This window comes from Gopherus flavomarginatus, chromosome 3 (assembly GCF_025201925.1).
Source record: "Gopherus flavomarginatus isolate rGopFla2 chromosome 3, rGopFla2.mat.asm, whole genome shotgun sequence".
NCBI classification, from domain to species: Eukaryota; Metazoa; Chordata; order Testudines; family Testudinidae; genus Gopherus; species Gopherus flavomarginatus.
The window spans coordinates 211,506,978-211,527,193 of record NC_066619.1 but is presented as its reverse complement, the minus strand read 5'-3'; the positions used below and the strand labels follow the sequence as shown (position 1 = coordinate 211,527,193).

General features: G+C 40.9%; 1 protein-coding gene across 2 annotated transcripts in view; it reads left to right on the top strand.

The window, feature by feature from the left end:
- Positions 1–15,440: 15,440 nt before the first annotated feature.
- Positions 15,441–20,216, top strand: part of SPOCK3 (SPARC (osteonectin), cwcv and kazal like domains proteoglycan 3) — a 414,860-nt gene continuing 410,084 nt past the window's right edge. For both annotated transcript variants that reach the window (XM_050946180.1, XM_050946179.1), the window contains exons 1-2: positions 15,441–15,536; positions 15,759–15,932. In XM_050946180.1, the coding sequence (XP_050802137.1) occupies positions 15,759–15,932 (174 nt within the window). In that variant the 5' untranslated portion in view covers positions 15,441–15,536. The remainder of the gene's footprint in view (positions 15,537–15,758; positions 15,933–20,216) is intronic.

The window sequence follows — 20,216 nt, the reverse complement described above, 5'->3', positions numbered from 1 at the left end:
AATGTTTTTCGAGAGGAAGACTGAACTATAACAAGGAGGGGCAAACATCAAGAGGCAACAGAAGGATACAGACACTAGTGGAGGAGAACAAAGAAACAATGAGAATGTATTGGTCAATGCGATTGTCATAAACAGATAGTTAAGGGTTAATGTCTCTTTTTTACCTGTAAAGGGTTAAGAAGCTTAGTAAACCTGGCTGACACCTGACCAGAGGACCAGTCGGGGGACAGGATACTTTCAAATCTCAGTGGAGGGAAGTCTTTGTTTGTGGTGTTTGTTTTTTGTTCGTTGTTCACTCTTGGGAAAAAGAGGGAGCAGATGTACAACCAGACTCTCCAAATCTATCTGAATCAGTCTTTCATGTTTCAAAATTGTAAGTATAGCCAGGCAAGGCGGATTAGTCTTATGTTTGTTTTCTTTCAATCTTGTGAATGTTTTTCCTTTTGCTGGAAGGATTTTTACCTCTGTTTGCTGTAACTTTGAATCTAAGGCTGGGGGGGAAGGTCCCTCTAGTCTATATGAATCTGAATACCCTGTAAAACATTTTCCATCCTGATTTTACAAAGATAATTTTTACTTTTTCTTTCTTTAATTAAAAGCTTTCTTTTTTAAGAACCTGATTGATTTTTTTCCTTCTTTTAAGACCCAAGGGGATTGGCTCTGAATTCACCAGGGATTGGAGGGGGGGAAGGTTAATTTCTCTGTTTTAAGATCCAAGGAGTTTGGATCAGTGTAGCCTCTCAGGGTAACCCAGGAAGGGAAAAGTCTGAGGGGGGAAGGAAGAGGGATGGTTTATTTCTCCTTGTTTTAAGACCCAAGGGGTTTGGGTCTTGGGTTCCCCAGGGAAGGTTTTTGGGGGAACAGAAGTGTTCCAAACACTATATTTTTGGCTGGTAACAGCGTACCAAATTTAAGCTGGTAATTAAGCTTAAAGTGATCATGCAGCTCCCCACTTCTTGAACGCTAAAGTTCAAAGTGGGGGAAAAACCTTGACAGCGATAGGCTGTGTTCTCACCAGAAGCCTAACCCTTGTCAAGTTTTGTATAGACATCACAACAAAGGAGAGTTTTAAGGAAAGAGTTGAATTACTTTTGTGGATGTTTATGGGGAGCTCCCCCCAAGCATGGTTTGGGGGACAACACTGGAGAAATTATGAAGGTGCATGTTTGAAAATGTAACAACAAGTGACAATGGCTGCCAGACACTTTTTCTGCTCTCAGTAGATGGATGCATTATGAATATGGCTTTCCTTAATACTTTTTCTATGTTTTTTATAATTATTAGCACTTTTCTTATAATAAAATTATTTAATAAAAAAGACATGAGTGCAGATTTTAAAATACAGTACAACCAATGCAGTGAACAGAAGGGGATGAGGTAAAGAGGGAAAGAAGAAATCTGAAAGCAGAAGAGAATTTGGAGCCTGGTACATAGGAAATCATGAAAGATCTGAGTGACAGGATGGGGGGATTGGAAGAGAGCAAATAATTCTGCAATATAGCAAGTGATAGAGAGAGAGAGAGAGAGTGCTCAGAAAGTGACCAGTGTTTGCTAAATTATAGTTTTACATGCAGATCAACTACAAGACTGGGTTAATCACAAGCCTGCATCCCAAGAAAGGGGAAAAAAAACATAGGCAGGAGTTGTAGACCAAGCTGGATGAGCAAGCATCTCAGAGAGGTGATTAAGAAAAAGCAGAAAGCCTACAAGGAGTGGAAGAAGGGTGGGATTAGCAAGGAAAGCTACCTTAGTGAGGTCAGAACATGTAGGGATAAAGTGAGAGAGGCTAAAAGCCAAGTAGAGTTGAACCTTGCAAAGGGAATTAAAACCAATAGTAAAAGTTTCTATAGCCATATAAATAAGAAGAAAACAAAGAAAGAAGAAGTGGGACCGCTAAACACTGAGGATGGAAAGGAGGTTAAGGATAACCTAGGCATGGCCCAATATCTGAATAAGTACTTTGCCTCAGTCTTTAATAAGGCTAATGAGGAGCTTAAGGGTAATGGAAGGATGACAGATGGGAATGAGGACATGGAGGTGGATATTACCACATCTGAGGTAGAAGCCATACTTGAACAGCTTAATGGGACAAAATCGGAGGGCCCAGACAATCTTCATCCGAGAATATTAAAGGAACTGGCCCATGAAATTGCAAGCCCGTTAGGGAGAATTTTTAATGAATCGGTAAACTCAGGGGTTGTACCGTATGACTGGAGAATTGCTAACGTAGTTCCTATCTTTAAGAAAGGGGGAGAGAGTGATCCGAGTAACTATAGGCCTGTTAGTTTGACATCCGTAGTATATAAGGTCTTGGAAAAAATTTTGAAGGAGTAATTAGTTAAGGACATTGAGGTCAATGGTAATTGGGACAAATTACAACATGGTTTTACTAAAGGTAGATCGTGCCAAACCAACCTGATCTCCTTCTTTGAGAAGGTGACGGATTATTTAGACAAAGGAAATGTGGTAGACCTAATTTACCTCGATTTCAGTAAGGCATTTGACACGGTTCCACATGAGGAATTATTAGTCAAATTGGAAAAGATGGGGATCAATATGAAAATTGAAAGGTGGATAAGGAACTGGTTAAAGGGGAGACTACAATGGGTCGTACTAAAGGGTGAACTGTCAGGCTAGAAGGAGGTTACTAGTGGAGTTCCTCAAGGATCGGTTTTGGGACCAATCTTATTTAACCTTTTTATTACTGATCTTGGCACAGAAAGCGGGAATGTGCTAATAAAGTTTGCGGATGACACGAAGCTGGGGGGTATTGCTAATATGGAGAAGGACCGGGATATCATACAGGAAGATCTGGATGACCTTGTAAACTGGAGTAATAGTAATAGGATGAAATTTAATAGTGCAAAGTGCAAGGTCATGCACTTAGGGATTAATAATAAGAACTTTAGATATACATTGGGGACACATCAGTTGGAAGCAACAGAGGAGGAGAAGGACCTTGGGGTATTGGTAGATCACAGGATGACTACGAGCCGCCAATGTGATATGGCCGTTAAAAAAGCTAATGCAGTTTTAGGATGCATCAGGCAAGGTATTTCCAGCAAAGATAAGGAGGTGTTAGTACCTTTATATAAGGCACTGGTGAGACCCCACCTGGAATACTGTATGCAGTTCTGGTCTCCCATGTTTAAGAAGGATGAATTCAAACTGGAACAGGTTCAGAGACGGGCTACTAAGATGATCCGAGGAATGGAAAACCTGTCATATGAAAGGAGACTCAAAGAGCTTGGCTTGTTTAGTCTAGCCAAAAGAAGACTGAGGGGGGATATGCTTGCTCTTTATAAATATATCAGAGGGATTAATATTAGGGAGGGAGAGGAATTATTTAAGCTTAGTACCAATGTAGATACAAGAACAAATGGGTATAAACTGGACACTAGGAAGTTTAGACTTGAAATTAAATGAAAGTTTCTAACCATTAGAGGAATGAAGTTCTGGAACAGCCTTCCAAGGGGAGTAGTGGGGGCAAACGACATATCTGGCTTTAAGATTAAGCTTGATAAGTTTATGGAAGGGATGGTATGATGGGATAGCCTAATTTTGGCAATTGATCTTTGATTACCAGCAGATAAGTATGCCCAGTGATCGGTGATGGGATGTTGGATGGGATGTGATCTGAGTTACTGCAGAGAATTCTTTTCTGAGTGCTGGCTGATGAGTCTTGCCCACATGCTCAGGGTTAAGCTGATCGCCATATTTGGGGTCGGGAAGGAATTTTCCTCTGGGGCAGATTGGCAGAGGCCCTGGAGGTTTTTCGCCTTCCTCTGCAGCGTGGGGCATGGGTCACTTGCTGGTGGATCCTCTGCAGCTTGAGGTCTTCAAACCACAATTTGAAGACTTCAATAACTCAGACATAGGTTAGGGGTATGTTATAGAAATGGATGGGTAGGGTTCTGTGGCCTGATTTGTGCAGGGAGGCGGACTAGATGTTCACATTGGTCCCTTCTGACCCTAGAAGCTATGAATCTATAAATGTTTAGACTCGCACAAAAAATCACAAATCAATTTTTGGAAATAAACGTGTGGAGCTGCGTTCAAAATGTTATCCTTATTTTCTGAAAGATTCCTTGATGCACTCTCTTCACTTTTAAATGACACAGTAAGTAAAATGACTACACCTATTAGTTTATCAAAAAACAAGATTGCTTTAAAGGCTTAGTTCAGCAACTCCCAAATTTTATTAATTCATATAACACCTTCTCAAAAGATTGATGTTGAAACACCACATGCAAATTTCTTCTTTGTGCACTTATTTTAGGTCTTAATGGGCTTAAGAGTTAACAGATTTATAGTAAAATAAATGTTGAATTTGGCTGGTGGAGCTCTTCCTGGGGGAAATTAGATGTGAAGGGAGTGTGGCTGGTAGAGTCAGAGGGTTGGGAAGTTTTCGATGAAATGTTCTTTTGTTGGAAAATGCCAATTTGTCCAAACTGAATATTTGCAGGAACCTACTGGTTTTGACTAAACTTTTGGTGGGAAGATTTATCTGGTCCAGGATGGAACTTCTGCTGAAAACCAGAGAGACAGAGATCAAGACCTACACCAGAACAGTCTGGTGGTTGGGGCACTCAGATGGGATGTGGGAGACCTTATATCATGTCCTTGGTCTGACTGATTTCAGGAGAGTGCCCTGACCACCAGGCTATTGGTTATTCTGGGGTAACGGGTATCATTCCCTCTCTGGTTTTCCATGGGAAAACTTTGAAAGGTCTCCAGTTTTGTGCTGATACAGAATGGGGGGAACAATTGAAATAACAAAACATTTCATGAGAGAGAAAATCAGGTTGTCCCATGATTCAAGCAGATTTCACCAGCCCGCCAGTTGCAACCACATTTCACAGAGCCTCCCTTGTTCCTTGGACTTGCATACTTCCTTCCCTGGGTTTGAGACCCCACAGCTCTCCTTCTTTTGGGCTCAGATGTGTTTAGACAAGCTTTCCAAGCCCATCAGGCTCCCTTCTGGTTCTGGTTCTGGTTCCTATCCCAGGGAGCCTTGATCCTGACTTGATGCTTTGCTGCAATTCTGCTTGTCCAGGCTGTTTGCTTTCTCCCTCTCAATCTTACGGTCTCATAGCTGGTTTTCATTCTATTAAGGAGGTAGCTACCTTCCTCCGTTAGTTGGCTGCTCCTTTTAATACTCTTTTTCCTTAAAAGTGCCATGTCATGGAAGAGTTGCTGGATAGTCCTTGGCCCCACTATCTTTTAAACTGGACAGAGCACCCTGTTAAGTATATGACTTCTGACAAGATCAAATACCACCAGTGGTACACGTACTACAGATTGGGAATCCCTGACTTAGATAATAGAACATCAAGATATATATTAAAAACTTCTTCAAATTGTTGAATCACTTCCTGCCTCAAATAATTTTTAATAATGTAAGGCATACAGTATACACAATAAGGCTTATGGTACCATAACAAATTAATGTCAAATCTTTCTTCCCTTATTTATGAGAGGTCTTGTCAAATTCAGTGTTTTTATTGAGGGTTGTGACCTGAATATAACAAATAATGCAAAAGAAAAGTTTTCATCCAACTAAGATAAAATCACGCACTTCAATTATGAAAGGGTCTCATTGGTAGGACAACAGGGTAGAAATGAGAGCAAGTTGAACCATACACCTTCTGACACTGCAAAATGGTGGTTAGTCTGTCAAAGTGTAGATGTAATCTGTGGCTGGACCATAAATTTAAATAAAGTGCCTTTTGTCCTATTATAAAGTAGACACATTCCTGACTGCAGCAGGATCTGAAGTCTACATGTAACATGGTAAGTGCATCAAGGCATCAATTGCCTATAGGCATAAATATTATTTTTCATAAATCTACACAATAGAGCTCCAAAACAGTAAATAAAGTACATGCTCAAATCCTATGTGCAGCCACAGGTTAGTGATGGGCTGCAAGTGGTTGCTGTGAACAACATACAGTGTGGATTATCTTCTGATAGGTTCAATCAAGTTGTGAAAATCATAGCACTGCATCCAGCTAATTGCATGGGGTAACTCACCAACCCATATTCAGTCAGCATGGCAATTGGTGACATCTATTTTTCATGACATCTGTTTGTTACCTTCCCTTGTTCCTGATATCTCGAACAAATCATCCCTATAGATTGTTGTCAAACCATTTTACCTTGTACTAGATTAGTATGTATCTGTACCAGCAGGAATACAGCTACATAAATATATAGTGTCCAGTATGCTAGCAACAACTTTGCCAAGTTTGTGTACTGCACAGTGAACTTGTAAACATCCGCTTTAATACATGGCCTGACTTTGTTCACCTCAGATCCTCCACTAGGCTCAGTGCTCCAGATTCTCTCTCTCTCCTAGAGAAACAAGATTTGATAACTTTGTTAATGATTTTGAAAAAAAAAGTCAAAAACATGAAAAACATTGTCCATAAAAAATCTGAAAAAATTGCTCCCACCCTTAAAAGACAATGCAACTGGTTTGAACCCTGTGAAATAAAATCAACTTTTAAAAGTATTTGTTTTCATTGAATTGTTTTCCAGCTTGTCAAATTAATAGGAGGATAGAGTTGTTGTTAAGAGAGAAATCTAAGAATTATAGAAGTCCTTGTTCTTTAAATTAAGAAGCAAAAGCTGACAATGACCTGGAGCTGGGTACAGTAAACATTAGAAAAGAGATTAATTAACATCCCAAAAGGAATTATTTCAAATTGTGGAGGATGGGGAGGCTGCAAATGTAGACTGAAAGTCTCCAACTGAGTGGAACTATTAACCAAAGAAAAATAAAGGTAAGAGGAAAAGAAAAGTTTCCTCCTACCTGTTTAGTCAACAATGATAATGAATGGCTTTTTAAAAACTCAGAATGGACAGACATTTCTTAAGAGATGATATTAATCTCCTGAGTGAGGAACAGGAGAATCTACTTTAAGGTGAGTCAGAGGGGAGAAAAGTAGAAAGTGATCTGCAGAAATGTAATGTGTTTGCTGAGGGTGGGGGAGGTATTTGTATTCTCTGGAAGTTTGGAACTAAACCTAAACTATTCTGTACATGTCTGGTTTAGCATTTGACAAATATAAGATTAGGTATATGATGAAACTTTCTTTGTTCCCACCCCTTCCCTATTTTGTGGATCTTGATTCTTTAGAGGGCTTTCCAGGGGACAGTGCTGTGGAGGCAGCTAATCCTCTCCCCTTTCTGCCTCAAGGGTGAGAATTGCACACATGGAAGGATTCCTCTATTTCCATAGCTCTGAGGCACAATCTGGCACAGGAATCTTAGACAACAGAGCTGAGTATAGATTTTAGAATCCATGGCCTACTCAATACTTCAGAGCAAAAGAAAATTCAATTCACCACTTGAAATATACCCTGGTTTTCAGGAGCAATCACGTTGATGACTTTTGCAGATTCTGAGTTCAGAGGAATAAAAATATCACATGCCTGATAATGTTTTTGCATACTTTCCATGATAAAAATTGATAAAGCCAAAAAGATACATATCCAAAGAGTTCTGTAAGCTACAGGAGAGCACAGAAGGTAGTAAAAAGAGAAAGGAAAACATGGTGGGAGCTATCCCACCACACTATTCAAAGGAAGTCACAGTACAAACACTAGTTAAGTTTAGAATTAAGGTGCCGATTTTGGAAAAAGCTCAACTCTCATTTAAGCCATTAAAATGACAGTGAGATTTTCAAACGTATTCAGCACTCAGAAGCTCCCATTGTCAGATGTTCAAAAGAGCACCCAACATGCTGAGCTCTTCTGAAAAATCTATCTGGCCATTAATTTTGGTGTCTCAACAGGAGCTGAGTTCTTCAGAAAATCCATCCTTACTTGTGGGTAGTGAGTACCTTTGAAAATCTGGCAAAAGCTGTGAATTGCCACTTACTAGCTACTAAATTAAAAATAGTTGGAGATATCCAAACTGCAGGGGGCATTTATCAGCTGGTAGTGGGGAACCTGCTGTATTTTTACCAGTGGCCACTATAATTTCTTTTTATAATAGGGATCGATCCATCAGTTCACGTTAAAAACATTCTTGCATTCCTCTCTACAGCAATAATCAAAGATGTCTTTCTAATAGTACTGATGATTTCTTGTAAATTAAAATAAAAGAAGGTTAAAAAAAAACTTTTTTTGTAGCTTTTTAGTAATTGGGATTTTTTTTAAAAGTAAATGGGCAATGAGCTTTTGCAATGTGCTCACTTGCCCTGTTGTTCTGGCAGGTTTTTGCTCTATTGAATTCATAATAGAAATTCACTACTGCTCTAACTGCTTCTAGAATCTTCCATTTTCTTTCTCTTTAATTAATGCTGTATTTCCCTGAAAATACTTCTAAAGTTAAATCAAAGTCTGCATGTGGATTTAATTTTCTATTTCCCATTTTGAAAACTGAGTCTAAATAAATCTGACATACAGGAAAACCAGATTGTCCTTCAGATACCAGGATGTTGTGTATTATTAAGTATCCCCCCTCCTCCAGAGCCTACTCCCATTACAGCAGCCCTAAACTCCCCTCTCCCTATTCACTCCACTCCTCTGACCCTTAATTCCTTCCTTCTCTTCTCCACCCTACTAGCCTCCACACTCTCAGCACTACTCCAACACCACCTCTCCCACGCCGCTTTCTTCCTCACTGCTTTGACCTCTCCATCCCTATATCCCCTAGCTCTGGAACAAAAAAAAGAAGAAGAATCTGGAAATGCTATGAAGTGTTTATGTCAAGGGGACTGTATATTTGGAACCCTATGACCAAATGACTCTGTGACTTGCTTTACTTTGATCACAGTTCCATTTTTCAGGATGATTACATTACCCTAACTCAGTGGTGGGCAACCTGAGGCCCTCCGCTTCCTGCAGCTCCCATTGGCTGGGAACGGCAAACTGCAGCCACTGGAAGCTGCAGAGGGCTGTGCCTGCAGACGGTCAACATCCACAAAATGTCTCATCACCTGCAATCAGCTTACCCTGATGGGCAGCATGCAGGCCACAGGTTGCCCACTACTGTTCTAACTGCTTCTAGCGTCTTCCGTCTTCCTTCTCTTGAATTAATGAAAACTCCCTGAAAATACTTCTAAAGTAAAATCAGAGTCTGCATGTGGATTTTGGAACACTTTAAAATATTGCTTTTAAAACAGACATTTTGGTCTCAAGGCAAGACTTCCAAAGGGGCCCCCATTTGAATGTAGGCAAAGACCAAAGTACATGTACAACTCACAGTCTCTGAAAAGTGCCAAGGGTAGGGTTCAAATTCACAGTGCACGTGTGCAGGTTTAGTGACCACAGCAGGTCTCCTTAAGCTATCCGGTTACTGTGACAGCAGACTTCCTTGAAACCCTTTGACTGTTGTTAACATATGTCTAGGGCCCTACCAAATTCATGGCCATGAAAAATGTGTCAAAGATCATGAAATCTGGTCTTCCTCTTGTGAAATCTGGTCCTTTGTGTGCTTTTACCCTATACTATACATATTTCATGGAGGAGACCTGCGTTCCTCAAATTGGGGATCCTGCCCCAAAAGGGAGTTGCAGGGAGGTCACAAGGTTATTTTAGGGGTGGGTCATGGTATTGCAGTATTTTGGAAAAATACTTCTGTATTGCCTTCAGAGCTGGGTGGCTGGAGAGTGGTGGCTGCTGACTGAGGGCCAGAATAGCATGGGCAGCAACACAGGTTAATTACCTGAGTCCATATCCAGGATCCCAGGTGAGATTGTGTCTGGGCAGCTACACTGCTATTTTTAGCGAGCTGGCTTTATCAAAGCTAGCTTTGGGATACCTATACAAGCTGTAATCATACTTTCTGATTGCAGTGTGAACATATCCTCAGTGCTACTGGGAATGCACATCATTCTCTTTGGCCCAAGCTGTGATACTCATTCCTGGAATTACTAATGTAATCATGAATAACTTATTACATAGAATTCCCCCAAAGGGACAGTGGGTTCATCTTAGATAAATCCCACATGGCAGATATCAGTTTGGGCAGGGTCAGAACCACAGTTTGCACCCCTGGTGTGTGGAAAAAATAGAATAAAAAGATGATTTTGTAAAATGCAATTTGGGGTTTATATCTTGGGGACTCCTTGTTAAAATAACCCCATATTTGGGCCACTAATACTCCCCACAAGGCATAGCAAATGTAAAAAAAATCTAAGAGAACATGTGGATTTTAGAGCACTTACAACAGTCTACCTTTAAACAGAGAGCAATGCTCAGTCTTAACTGAAGCAGAGCTGGCCCTCCGCTACAACAACAGGAAAAGAGAATCATAAACAGAGAGTTAGCAAATCTTAACGCAGAAGGGACAAACAATATTAATCTGTGCAGCTGAGAGATTTTTTTTTTAAACTAGCAAATTCAAAATACAATGTATTTTGAATTTCTAATTTTGTGTCATGGAAGTCAGATAGAAAGGGAAGTTGAACTAATAGCAGCAATATTTTCTAACCTGACAATGAAAAGAGCTATGGGTTACAATTTCAGTGATCCCAATTTAAAATTAGGCACCATGTATTCGCTATTCTTATTGTTATTGCAGTAGTGGCTAGAGCCCAAGTCATGTCTTAGGGCCTCATTGTGCGGGGCACTGTACAAACACACAACGAAAAGACTGTAAATTATTTTGTCCACTACACTTTATTTTTGTTTTAAATGTAATAAATAATGATTCTCCATCTATTTATAGACATATATAATCACTGAAAAGGGGGACATTGCTGAGAAAAAGGTAACTTCTTTAGTTTTGTACCTTTATATGGTTTTTATGTGTGCTTGAATAAATGGAATTACCAATTTGTGTAAAGTCCTTGATCAAAATGAGGCTCTTAAGACAATTATGTGGAGATCAGAGTGCTTAAAATTATTGAGGAATATATTTAAAATTATTAAAAGCTTCAAGAAGCTTGGCTCAGGCAAAATTACAGATAATTGATCATTTAGTCTATGTTGTTTGGAGCAACTGCAGACATAGGTGTGGAAGATCACTTTTTAGACAAATCACAGTGAAACTTTTATAAAGCCCTAACCACTCCAGAGGTCCCTTTCTGAAGAATGTTTCTTGAAAACAAACCCCAGTCACTTTTATTCCACATATCTCCTGCAATTATGAAATCAGGCACAATTACTTCAAGTACTGAATAGTATTATTAAGACTGAAAACGTGAAGTACAGCTTTATCAAAAACAAAAGAAATGATCTTGATGAGTGGAAGATAAAAAAACTGGGAGTGACGTATTTAAAACATATGTAAACTAAGTAGATGAATGTTTTAAAAAAAGGAGTTTGGTGTATTTAGAGAAATTTCTTCTTTGCCAAAAGGTTTGCTGAAAAATGTAAAACTAAAATGAATGAAATTAACTTTGACCTTTATAAAAATAAGACCATACAAGGGATGAGTCTGAAAACACTTACACACTTCTTTAGTCTATGTATAAATTCTTTCCATCCCCTCAGCTGCAAGTTTGCAATGGGGTTGCTAACAGTAGTAGAAAGTCTTTTCAGGTTTAGGCACATAGGTACCAATCTGACAATGATCTATTAGGGCCTGATCCTATGCACACTGAAATCCGTGACTAAACTCCCATTGATTTCAGTGGGGCAGGATTAGGACCTGAAAGGGATACTGTGCAGAGCTATGTGAACCTTAGTGGTTTTAGTTCATGGGGTCTGTTCAATCTGTTTGGTTGGTTTTCAGGGGTTTTGTATCTGTTAATTTTGTTTTAGCTTCTAAACAAAACTGAATGTGAAACTCAGTTGAAAAAACCACCTCATTTGTTGCCCCACTTCCATCTGCCTTTTCCATCAGACTAAAAATTTGCTCTTTTGCCTGAAAGGCTGGAGAATCTTTTGGGTGGATTTAGGTTGAGTTTTGAGTCAGAATCCTAAAAACAGGTCAGTTTTCATCATAGAAGCAAGGCCGGCTCCAGCTTTTTTGCCACCCCAAGTGGTGAAGAGACCAAAAAAAAAAAAAGCCACAATCGGCGGCACTTCAGTGGCTGCTCTACCGCGCTGCTTCATTCTTTGGTGGCAATTCGGCGGCCAGTCCTTCCCTCCAAGAGGGATTGAGGGACCCACTGCCGAATTGCCACTGAAGACCCGGATGTGCCGCCCCTCTCCATTGGCCGCCCCAAGCACTTGCTTCCTGCGCTGGTGCCTGGAGCTGGCCCTGCATAGAAGAAAGGTTAACAGCTTCACGGCTTCTCTAGAAACAGTATTGTTTAATGGATTTAGTAATAATCATCTGGATAAGGACATGAGCAGTAAGGTGATAAACTTTGCTGGTAACACAAAATTATGTAGGTTAGTCAAGTACAGAGAAGACAGTAAGGAACTTCTGAGGAACTAACCAAACTAGGTGAATGGGCAATACAATGGCAGATGAAATTCAGTAATGCACATTGGAGGGAAAAAAGTAACTATTGATGTACTTCCTAGGTTCTAATTTAATTGAATCAGTTCAGGGAAAGGACCAGCCATTTGGACAGTTCAGTGAAGACTTTTGTTCAGTGTGCAAATGTGGTGAAAAAAAGAAAACATATGTTAAGGAACAGACTGGAGAATCATGGCTGGCTCCAGGCACCAGACGAGGAAGCACATGTCTGGAGCAGCCCATTGTAAGGGGTGGCATTCCAGCCAATCTTGGAGCGGCGCATTCCAGCCGTCCTGCTGCGTGTGGTGTGTTTTTTTTTTTATTTTTTATTTTTTTTTTTTTTGCTTCGGCAGTCCGACTCCGTTTTTTTTTTTTCTTGGGGCAGCAAAAAAACTAGAGCTGGCCTCGTGGAGAATAATCCAGAAAGTATTATAATGTCATTATATAGATCATTGGTTCACTGTCATCTGGAATAGCAAGTGCAGTACTGGTCACACATCTCACATAAGAAATTGTAGAATTCGAGAGGGTTTAGAGAAGCTCTGCTTCCAGTAAGTTAAGCAGGTGTGTAAATGTTTGGAGAATTGGGACCAAGAATTGTAAGCTCTTTGGGAACAGAGACCATCTTTTTGTTATATTTTCACAGTGCCTAGCACAATGGGGCCCTGATCAATTATTAGGGTCCCTAGGAACTACTGCAGTGCTACATTTAAACAAAAATAAAGTCTAATGGAAAAAAATGTTTACAGTCTTTTTGTTGTGTGTTTGTACAGTGCCTGGACAAGGGGGCCCTAGTACATGACGTGGGCTCTAGACACTACTGCCCTTTCATTCAACTTCTTCTTTTCAATCTCTCCTCACATTAGAGTTTTGCCAACCCCCTAATCATTCTTTTTTACCCTTTTTATTAGGGGGATGGCAAAACTCTAATGTGAGGAGAGATTGAAAATAAGAGATTTGTTCATATGAGAGACAATTTGAATAAGAGAGGACCTTATAAAAGTATACAAAATAAGTAGACTAGGAGCTTCTGTTCTCCCTATCATGTAAGAACAAGGGGACATGCCAATGAAAAGGAAAAGTGGCAAAATCAAACTAGTAAAACACAAAAATACAATTAAACTTTGGAACTTTTTACCGTAAGAAGTCATTAAAAGCAAGAATATAGCAAAATTCAAAGAGGATCTAGGCTTTTATTTGGATAACAAAAATAGCCAGAGTTATAATTAATTAGCGGTAACAAATCCTTTAGGAAGGGATATAAAATCACATGCATCAGGATTTAAGTGTTATGTGTGTCAGTTCCAAAGGTAACTGCACCTGTGACCCTTTTGAAAGCTCCTTGAGCAATCCTACTTAGCTTTCAGGCCACTAGCTGTCACCTTTCTTGGGGTAGAATCCTATGACTCTCTCCCATTAGATTGAGGATTTAGGCTGCAATTCACTGTGATTATTGCAACTGGTCTGAGTTTAGTCCAGCATTTATAGCTCTGTCAGGGACAATGACAGGTTAACCAGTGACTAGCCAACCTTCATACACAAAGCATTGTTTACTCAGAACAAAAGCATTACAGAGAAAACATATCTTAAAAACAATAAACATCTTAGATGCTGATCCAAGTTTGCCAAGCTGTCATCCATCTTCCACATAGAGGCCCTCATAGGAATGAGTACTTCCAAACCCCTCTCACAGGTTCTGTCCTGCTTGCTGACAGTGTCATGTCAATTCCTGGGCTGAGGCAGAATGACTTACTTCCCATCCCCAAGGTGGTCGCTTTATACAGTTCTCAGCTCTTTGTTTCTTAGTCTTCTGTAAACAGTTCAAACCAGGATGTCCAATTTCCTCCCAAGTGGGTGAGTCTTCTTCAGACTAGCTACATTAATCCCACCCCCATAGTTCCTGCAGTAACTTCCTGTAATTCTCCCCCCTCATCGCCTGCTAGGGAGCTAAAGTATAAACCCCAGCCCATACAATACCTGTAATGTTTATAAAGTTGATACAATATTCTCAAAGATAGCCCATGTATCCATAATATTGGTCATATTAGGGGCTATGCTGCAACTTTCATAGGGGTGGGTGATTAGATAATCCCATATCTGCCTAATGTGTGGTTGCTTTCACCTTCCTCCTAAGCAGCTGGTGCTGGCAATTGTTGGGGACAGGATACTTGACTGAGTGATCCAGTATGGCAGTTCCTATGAATTTCACTAGGCTCTTAGGGCGATGTTTTAAAAAGTGATTTTTGCATTTAGGAGTGAGATTGACTTTTAATGAGATTTAGGCTCTAGAAGATAGACTTGTTAACTCAAGATGCAGACAAATGCCTAGTGCAATTTTCTCAAAGGGAGTTAGGTGCTTTGGAAAATCACACTAGGCACCTGATCTGCTGACATCTTTAGGCATCTAAATACCTCAGTGCCTAAGCCACTTTTGAAAAGGGGATGTTTAGGGCCAGATTTACAAACACATTTAGATGCCTAAAGATGCAGATAGGCACCTGTGATTTATAAAAGCTTGTAAACAAGTTGGGTAATGAATACCTAAGTGCCGATGTACCTTTGTAAATCTGGCTCCTAGGCAATAATCCTGCAAGCGTTTACAGGCATGCTTAGCTTTCCTCATGTGATTAGCCCCAGTAAACTGAATGAGATTACCGGCGTATTAAGCACACGTGTTGCAGCCTTTAGTTTCTTGACAAGAGTTTCCCACAAGAAGCTCTGCCAAAGTGGGACGGCAGAAAGCAAACAAGAGGCCTCCGGGAACAAGGTGTTAGTACATTTTGTGGCGTAGGGGAGAAGTTTCTCTGTCCACTTGGGCTTCAGGTTTCAGCCTTTCTGTGGCCAACAAAAAGCCCCTAGTGAAATGATCATCATCAAAGCCAGGGGCTGATCCCCCAGCAGCGTCAGGTTCTGCGGAGCTCAATGGAATCCGCGCGCTCCTCGCCTCTGCACCAGGCGCCGCTAGCCCCGCCGGCTTGTGCGGGGCTTGGCCGGGAGCCGTGTGCGGAGCAGGGGGAGGGCCGGGCAGGAGGGCGGGGTGGGACGGGCGCAGGGAGCTGAGTGGACGGCTCGAGACGGCGGCGCGTGCAGCAGCTCCAGAAAGAGCCGGAGTTGGCAGCGTCGAGCCGCATTTCCAGTAGGAGCGGGGAGCCGGGTGCGGGACTTGCAGCAAGGTGATGGGCTAGGCACCATTGCTCTACGCATCCCGGCTTCAGCTCCCCTCCCCGCCCTGCCTCCTCTGCTCTGCTCTGTAGAGGGAGGGAGCGAGCATCCCTACTGCGCCTCTCCTCTGCTCCCGCTACCTGCCCCCCTCCCGCGCCTCCTTTGCCCGGGGAGCGCTTCCTGTGTGGCTTCTTGTTTGTGAACCCCCTCGCTTTGTGTCTCCTCTTGCACAGATGCTGAAGGTGGCAGCCTTCATGTGCGTGTGTGCAGCAGCTTGGTACAGCCAGGGTCTAGCGGCGGCGACCGGGGGCAGGTCGGACCCCGGCAATTTTCTGGATGATAAACAATGGCTCACTACCGTTTCCCAGTATGACAAGGAGGTCGGACAGTGGAACAAATTCCGAGACGTAAGTTCAACCGCTCCACACCGACTCCTCTGGGGTTAAATGCAGTTGCGGCTGGGTTCGGTCCTTCTAGCTGGGGGCGGGAGGGGTTCATAAGTTTTCAAACCCTCTCCTGGCTGGTTTCAGTGTGGTAGCCCTGTTAGTCTGTATGAGCAAAACCAAGGAGACCTTGCATGTTCCCTCCACCCGGCCTGGAAGGCTGGAGCGAGGCTGTGCTACATTCTTCCCTGTAGGCTGGCTTTGATGGCATTGCAAAATATTGGCCCTTGTGCACAGCCATCGCGGCCGTGCGGGCTGAACTTTTCTTGAATGATGTTTTTGCACCATGGCGGTGCGCTGAGTGTACACTCTCTCTCTCGCTCCCTCTCTCTCTGCGAGCGAGGGGAAGATGTGCTCTCCCACAGTAGTGCTGCTAGGCGATCCCTGATGTGCTCCTGCTGCTGAGCAATAAGGATCGATCCGATCACTAATCGGCCTTTAAAGAACTTTAAGCTGGCGGCGTAGGGGGATGTCGGCTCTACCCTGGTGGGGGGAGGGGAAGGGGCTACTTGCACAGGGTTAGCACTGGTATCATAAGTGCTGATCTTTGTTGATATATTATTTTTTAAAGGACGACGTCCCTTCCTCCTCCCATTTCTTAAGCCACAGACCTCCTTGGAGACGATAATAAAAGGGTTAACTCGGACTATGCCTTTTGCAAAGGGTCATACAAGTAAAGGATGATCCCTTGGTCGGATCTGGCTGTTGCATTGTTAGCCGTGATATGTTTGCCATTCTTTCCACCTGATTTGAGAGGGGCCCTGAATTAAACTGCCCCCTTCAGTTTCCAGTGCTTAAGAAATCAGGTGTGCACTAATCCAGAGCTAGTCAATCACGTTTTCACTAGGGCATAGCCCATCTGGCCAGCTATTTCCCCCCATTAGACTGTGAGATAGATGCACTGTACCAGCATTTGGTCTCCAGTGACCTCTGTAGCCCAAACACGAAATTCACAAGGCATCAAAGGAGCAAAGTGAAAAGAGAGGAAGAGGCAGTCGCCAGTGCAGCCAATGAAGACAAATCAGGTTCAGCTTCACAAATCAATGCAAGTGCAATCATGATAGTCTTGACAAATTGTTCCATGTGGAAAGGCAGTAAGTTTCTGTTTAATGAGTCTAGTGGTTTCTTTCCCTGAAATGAGGTTAACACCACTGCTATTGAAATATGGATTTTGTCTGTCTCTCTCTCTCTCTCTCTTTCTCTCTTCTGAAATGGATTATTGCAGAAAATACTAATTTCTGACTTAAAAATATGCTATGTGTACCTTACAATTTGTGTCAATATTGAAATTCATTTTGCAACACCAAGAAGTTCTAATGAGAATTATTAGCAAGATAACAGACTATATGGATAGTTGCTACTTTTCCTAAATACTTTTTATGAAATATACTTCAGAAATGAATCCTAATATGGAACCTAAGTAAGGGCATAAATGGCTTGTATATCATAAGATATTTCAGTTGCATGGGTATAGTACCTGAACATTAAAGCTAATTCTTGCCCAGATACCATAAATTGACCAGTGGTTCTGATCTCTCAGATTACTTCAGTTGTTATAACAAACATGGCAACTTAATTTGGTGGAAGCTAATGGGTTGTTGTTTTGTTTACCATTACTGTTTGTTAACTTAAATGCTCACAGGTGTGCCCTGGTGTGTGTGTGTGTGTGTGTGTGTGTTTTGTAGTTCCTGGAATTAAATTGATTGAAAAGAAAAGACAAAGTCCTACATCTTGTAGCATTTGTCACCCTATCTGTGCAGTGGATTTCTATTTATCCCTATTGAGTTATTGTTTAAGACTCCAGTATTCAAAAGGTTCTCCTCCTACAGTTTGTCAATAACAACCCATCTCTGTAGTTGACTCTAGTGATTCTGGGGAAATGATTCCTTTCCCCCCCCCCTAAAAAGGAGCTATATCCAATGCATTTCTGAATATTGTTCTTGAATGAGTGTGTGTGTGTGTGTGTGTGTGTGTGTGTGTGTGTATATATATATATATATATATATATATATATATATATATATATATATATATATATTTATTTATATTTGAAGATGAGATATGAACTTGAGAACTAAGGTTGCATGAATATAAATGAGTTACTTCTACATTTATGGGAAATTCACTTCCACAATGTTTTACACATTTAAAACCTGTATTGTGAGTTATGCCAAACATCTCTAACTATTAATAGTTTTTTTAAAAAATAAGATGTTTCAATATTTCTTCAGAAACATGCAGTGCTATGTAAATATTATAGGATTAAGTACTGTTGTGGGCAGCGCCAAACAACTCATAAGTTAAATTTTTATAATTAGACAATATCATTTTTATAAGAAAGCATTTCCAACTTGGAAGACAAGTGCTGACTAATGTCTGTCTCTTGGGTGCCCATTGGCATATACTGGATATTAGCCAGATAATTTACTCTGTGACAGGTAGGTATCCCAAGGGTTTCAAAAGTAACTCTTCTGAGTGAGCACTGAATACAGATCACTTTTAGGCAACCCTTACAAATATGCTGGTTTGTTTCTATTTATTTATTTTCTCATGGTTTTATGAAGCTGGCATCTCTGTGAGGATTCAAATCTTATTTCTCATAGAATAAGAGTCGGTTGATGTATTGAAATCTAACTATTCTAATTCATTAGGAAGTGGTTATAATAGTCTTTTTGCAGTGAAGTATTACTTTCTATCTCTTCAACAGTTGGTGGGTTTGCAGAAATCCATACAACATAACTGGAGCAAATCAGTAACTGAAAACTGAACTTAACTATTTGTCCAGCAGTTTGCAACCCCTCTGCCCCCTCCACTCCCTCCAAGAAAAGGAGAATTGATTTCAAGCAGCCTTGAACTACTGCGTTCAGTTTTCAGATAACTGAGGAATACTTTTTTGTGAATCTATGAAATGTTGTATAGCTAGTAGGATGTGTTTGACTTTTTGTAGTGTGACTCTGAAATTGGCGTTAGGTACTTCATTGCTGCTTTTAAAAGTTTTAAGAAAAGCAAATGTTGCCTCCTACCTCAGGGTAGAACAGCACAAATACATATACGTACGTGGGTGTAAGTATAAGGAATTAAAATTGGAAATGCAGCTTTGTGAGACCCTTTATTTTTTTTCTTTTTCACTATTCAGAAAAACCTTTTTTCCACAAACTAGAAAAAAACAGTTTGTGCAGGGGAGATGGAATTTTTTTGGTGTGAAAAAAAATTAAAGGTTTAACTTATGAAATGACAAAATTGATGAATATGGAAGGTAATGACTGACTTCTGCCTCATTGGCTCAGTTTCTTAAGAGTTTTTTAGATCACATTGAAAGAATTCAGGGTAGTTCAGAGAGATCAGATTTTAGTTTTAGTTAAAGAACATGTGTATGAACGTTCTCTTAATTTAACGTCTCCTAGAATGTCAGCATTTTAGGCAAAGACTTTTAAGCAATGCAATCATTTAATTAACTCAGTAATAATATTTGGCTTACAGAATCTGTCTGTACAAAGCTGTAAAAACACAGAACTGATTCCTCTCCTCCTCCCCCACCCCCCAGCTGGAATGTCTTTTCATTGCAGTCCTTGATCTTGGTGACAAATCTGTAGAGAATTATGAAATTGGTCTAGGTGAGAGACATGTCTCACTATAAAACACTGGAAAGCTGTGTATATGTTGGAGGCTACTATATACTGGTGTTGATCTATGTGCAAAATTCTCATGGATGACATTGGTTTTGTGCAAAAATTTAGAATGGTAAAGGGTACTTTTTTTTTTTTTAAGTGGGGGGAAGAGATACTTTAGTGCACTCTATTATACACAAAGTGTACTCATTCCCATGAGAACCAGAAGTGTGGCAGATACTGTGGATCCAATACAGGGCTGTAGCTAAACTGTGCTTTGTGCAGCTTGTGAAGGAAAGAGGGGTTAAGGTGCCAGCCAGTTATGTTTCCTTGGTCTCGCTGTGGACCCAGTGCTCAGAATTCAGCAGTGTTCTCAAGGCTACTGTACTCTATACTAGCTTTCAATTGCCTGCTAAATGCTTCAGTCATGTCACCTTTACACTTCACTATATCCTGAATAATGGTGACTGGGAATGTTGGGGTGGGGGAGAGGGGGAGTGTAGCAGATGCCAATTTGAGGTGAATATTCTCTTGGCCAGGTTCTACTGGGTTTATGGTGGTTTGTACTGATGGACTGGAGCAAAGTGACTGATTATTCTTTAAATTCAGCTCGCGCGCGCATTCTCTCTCTCTCTCTCTC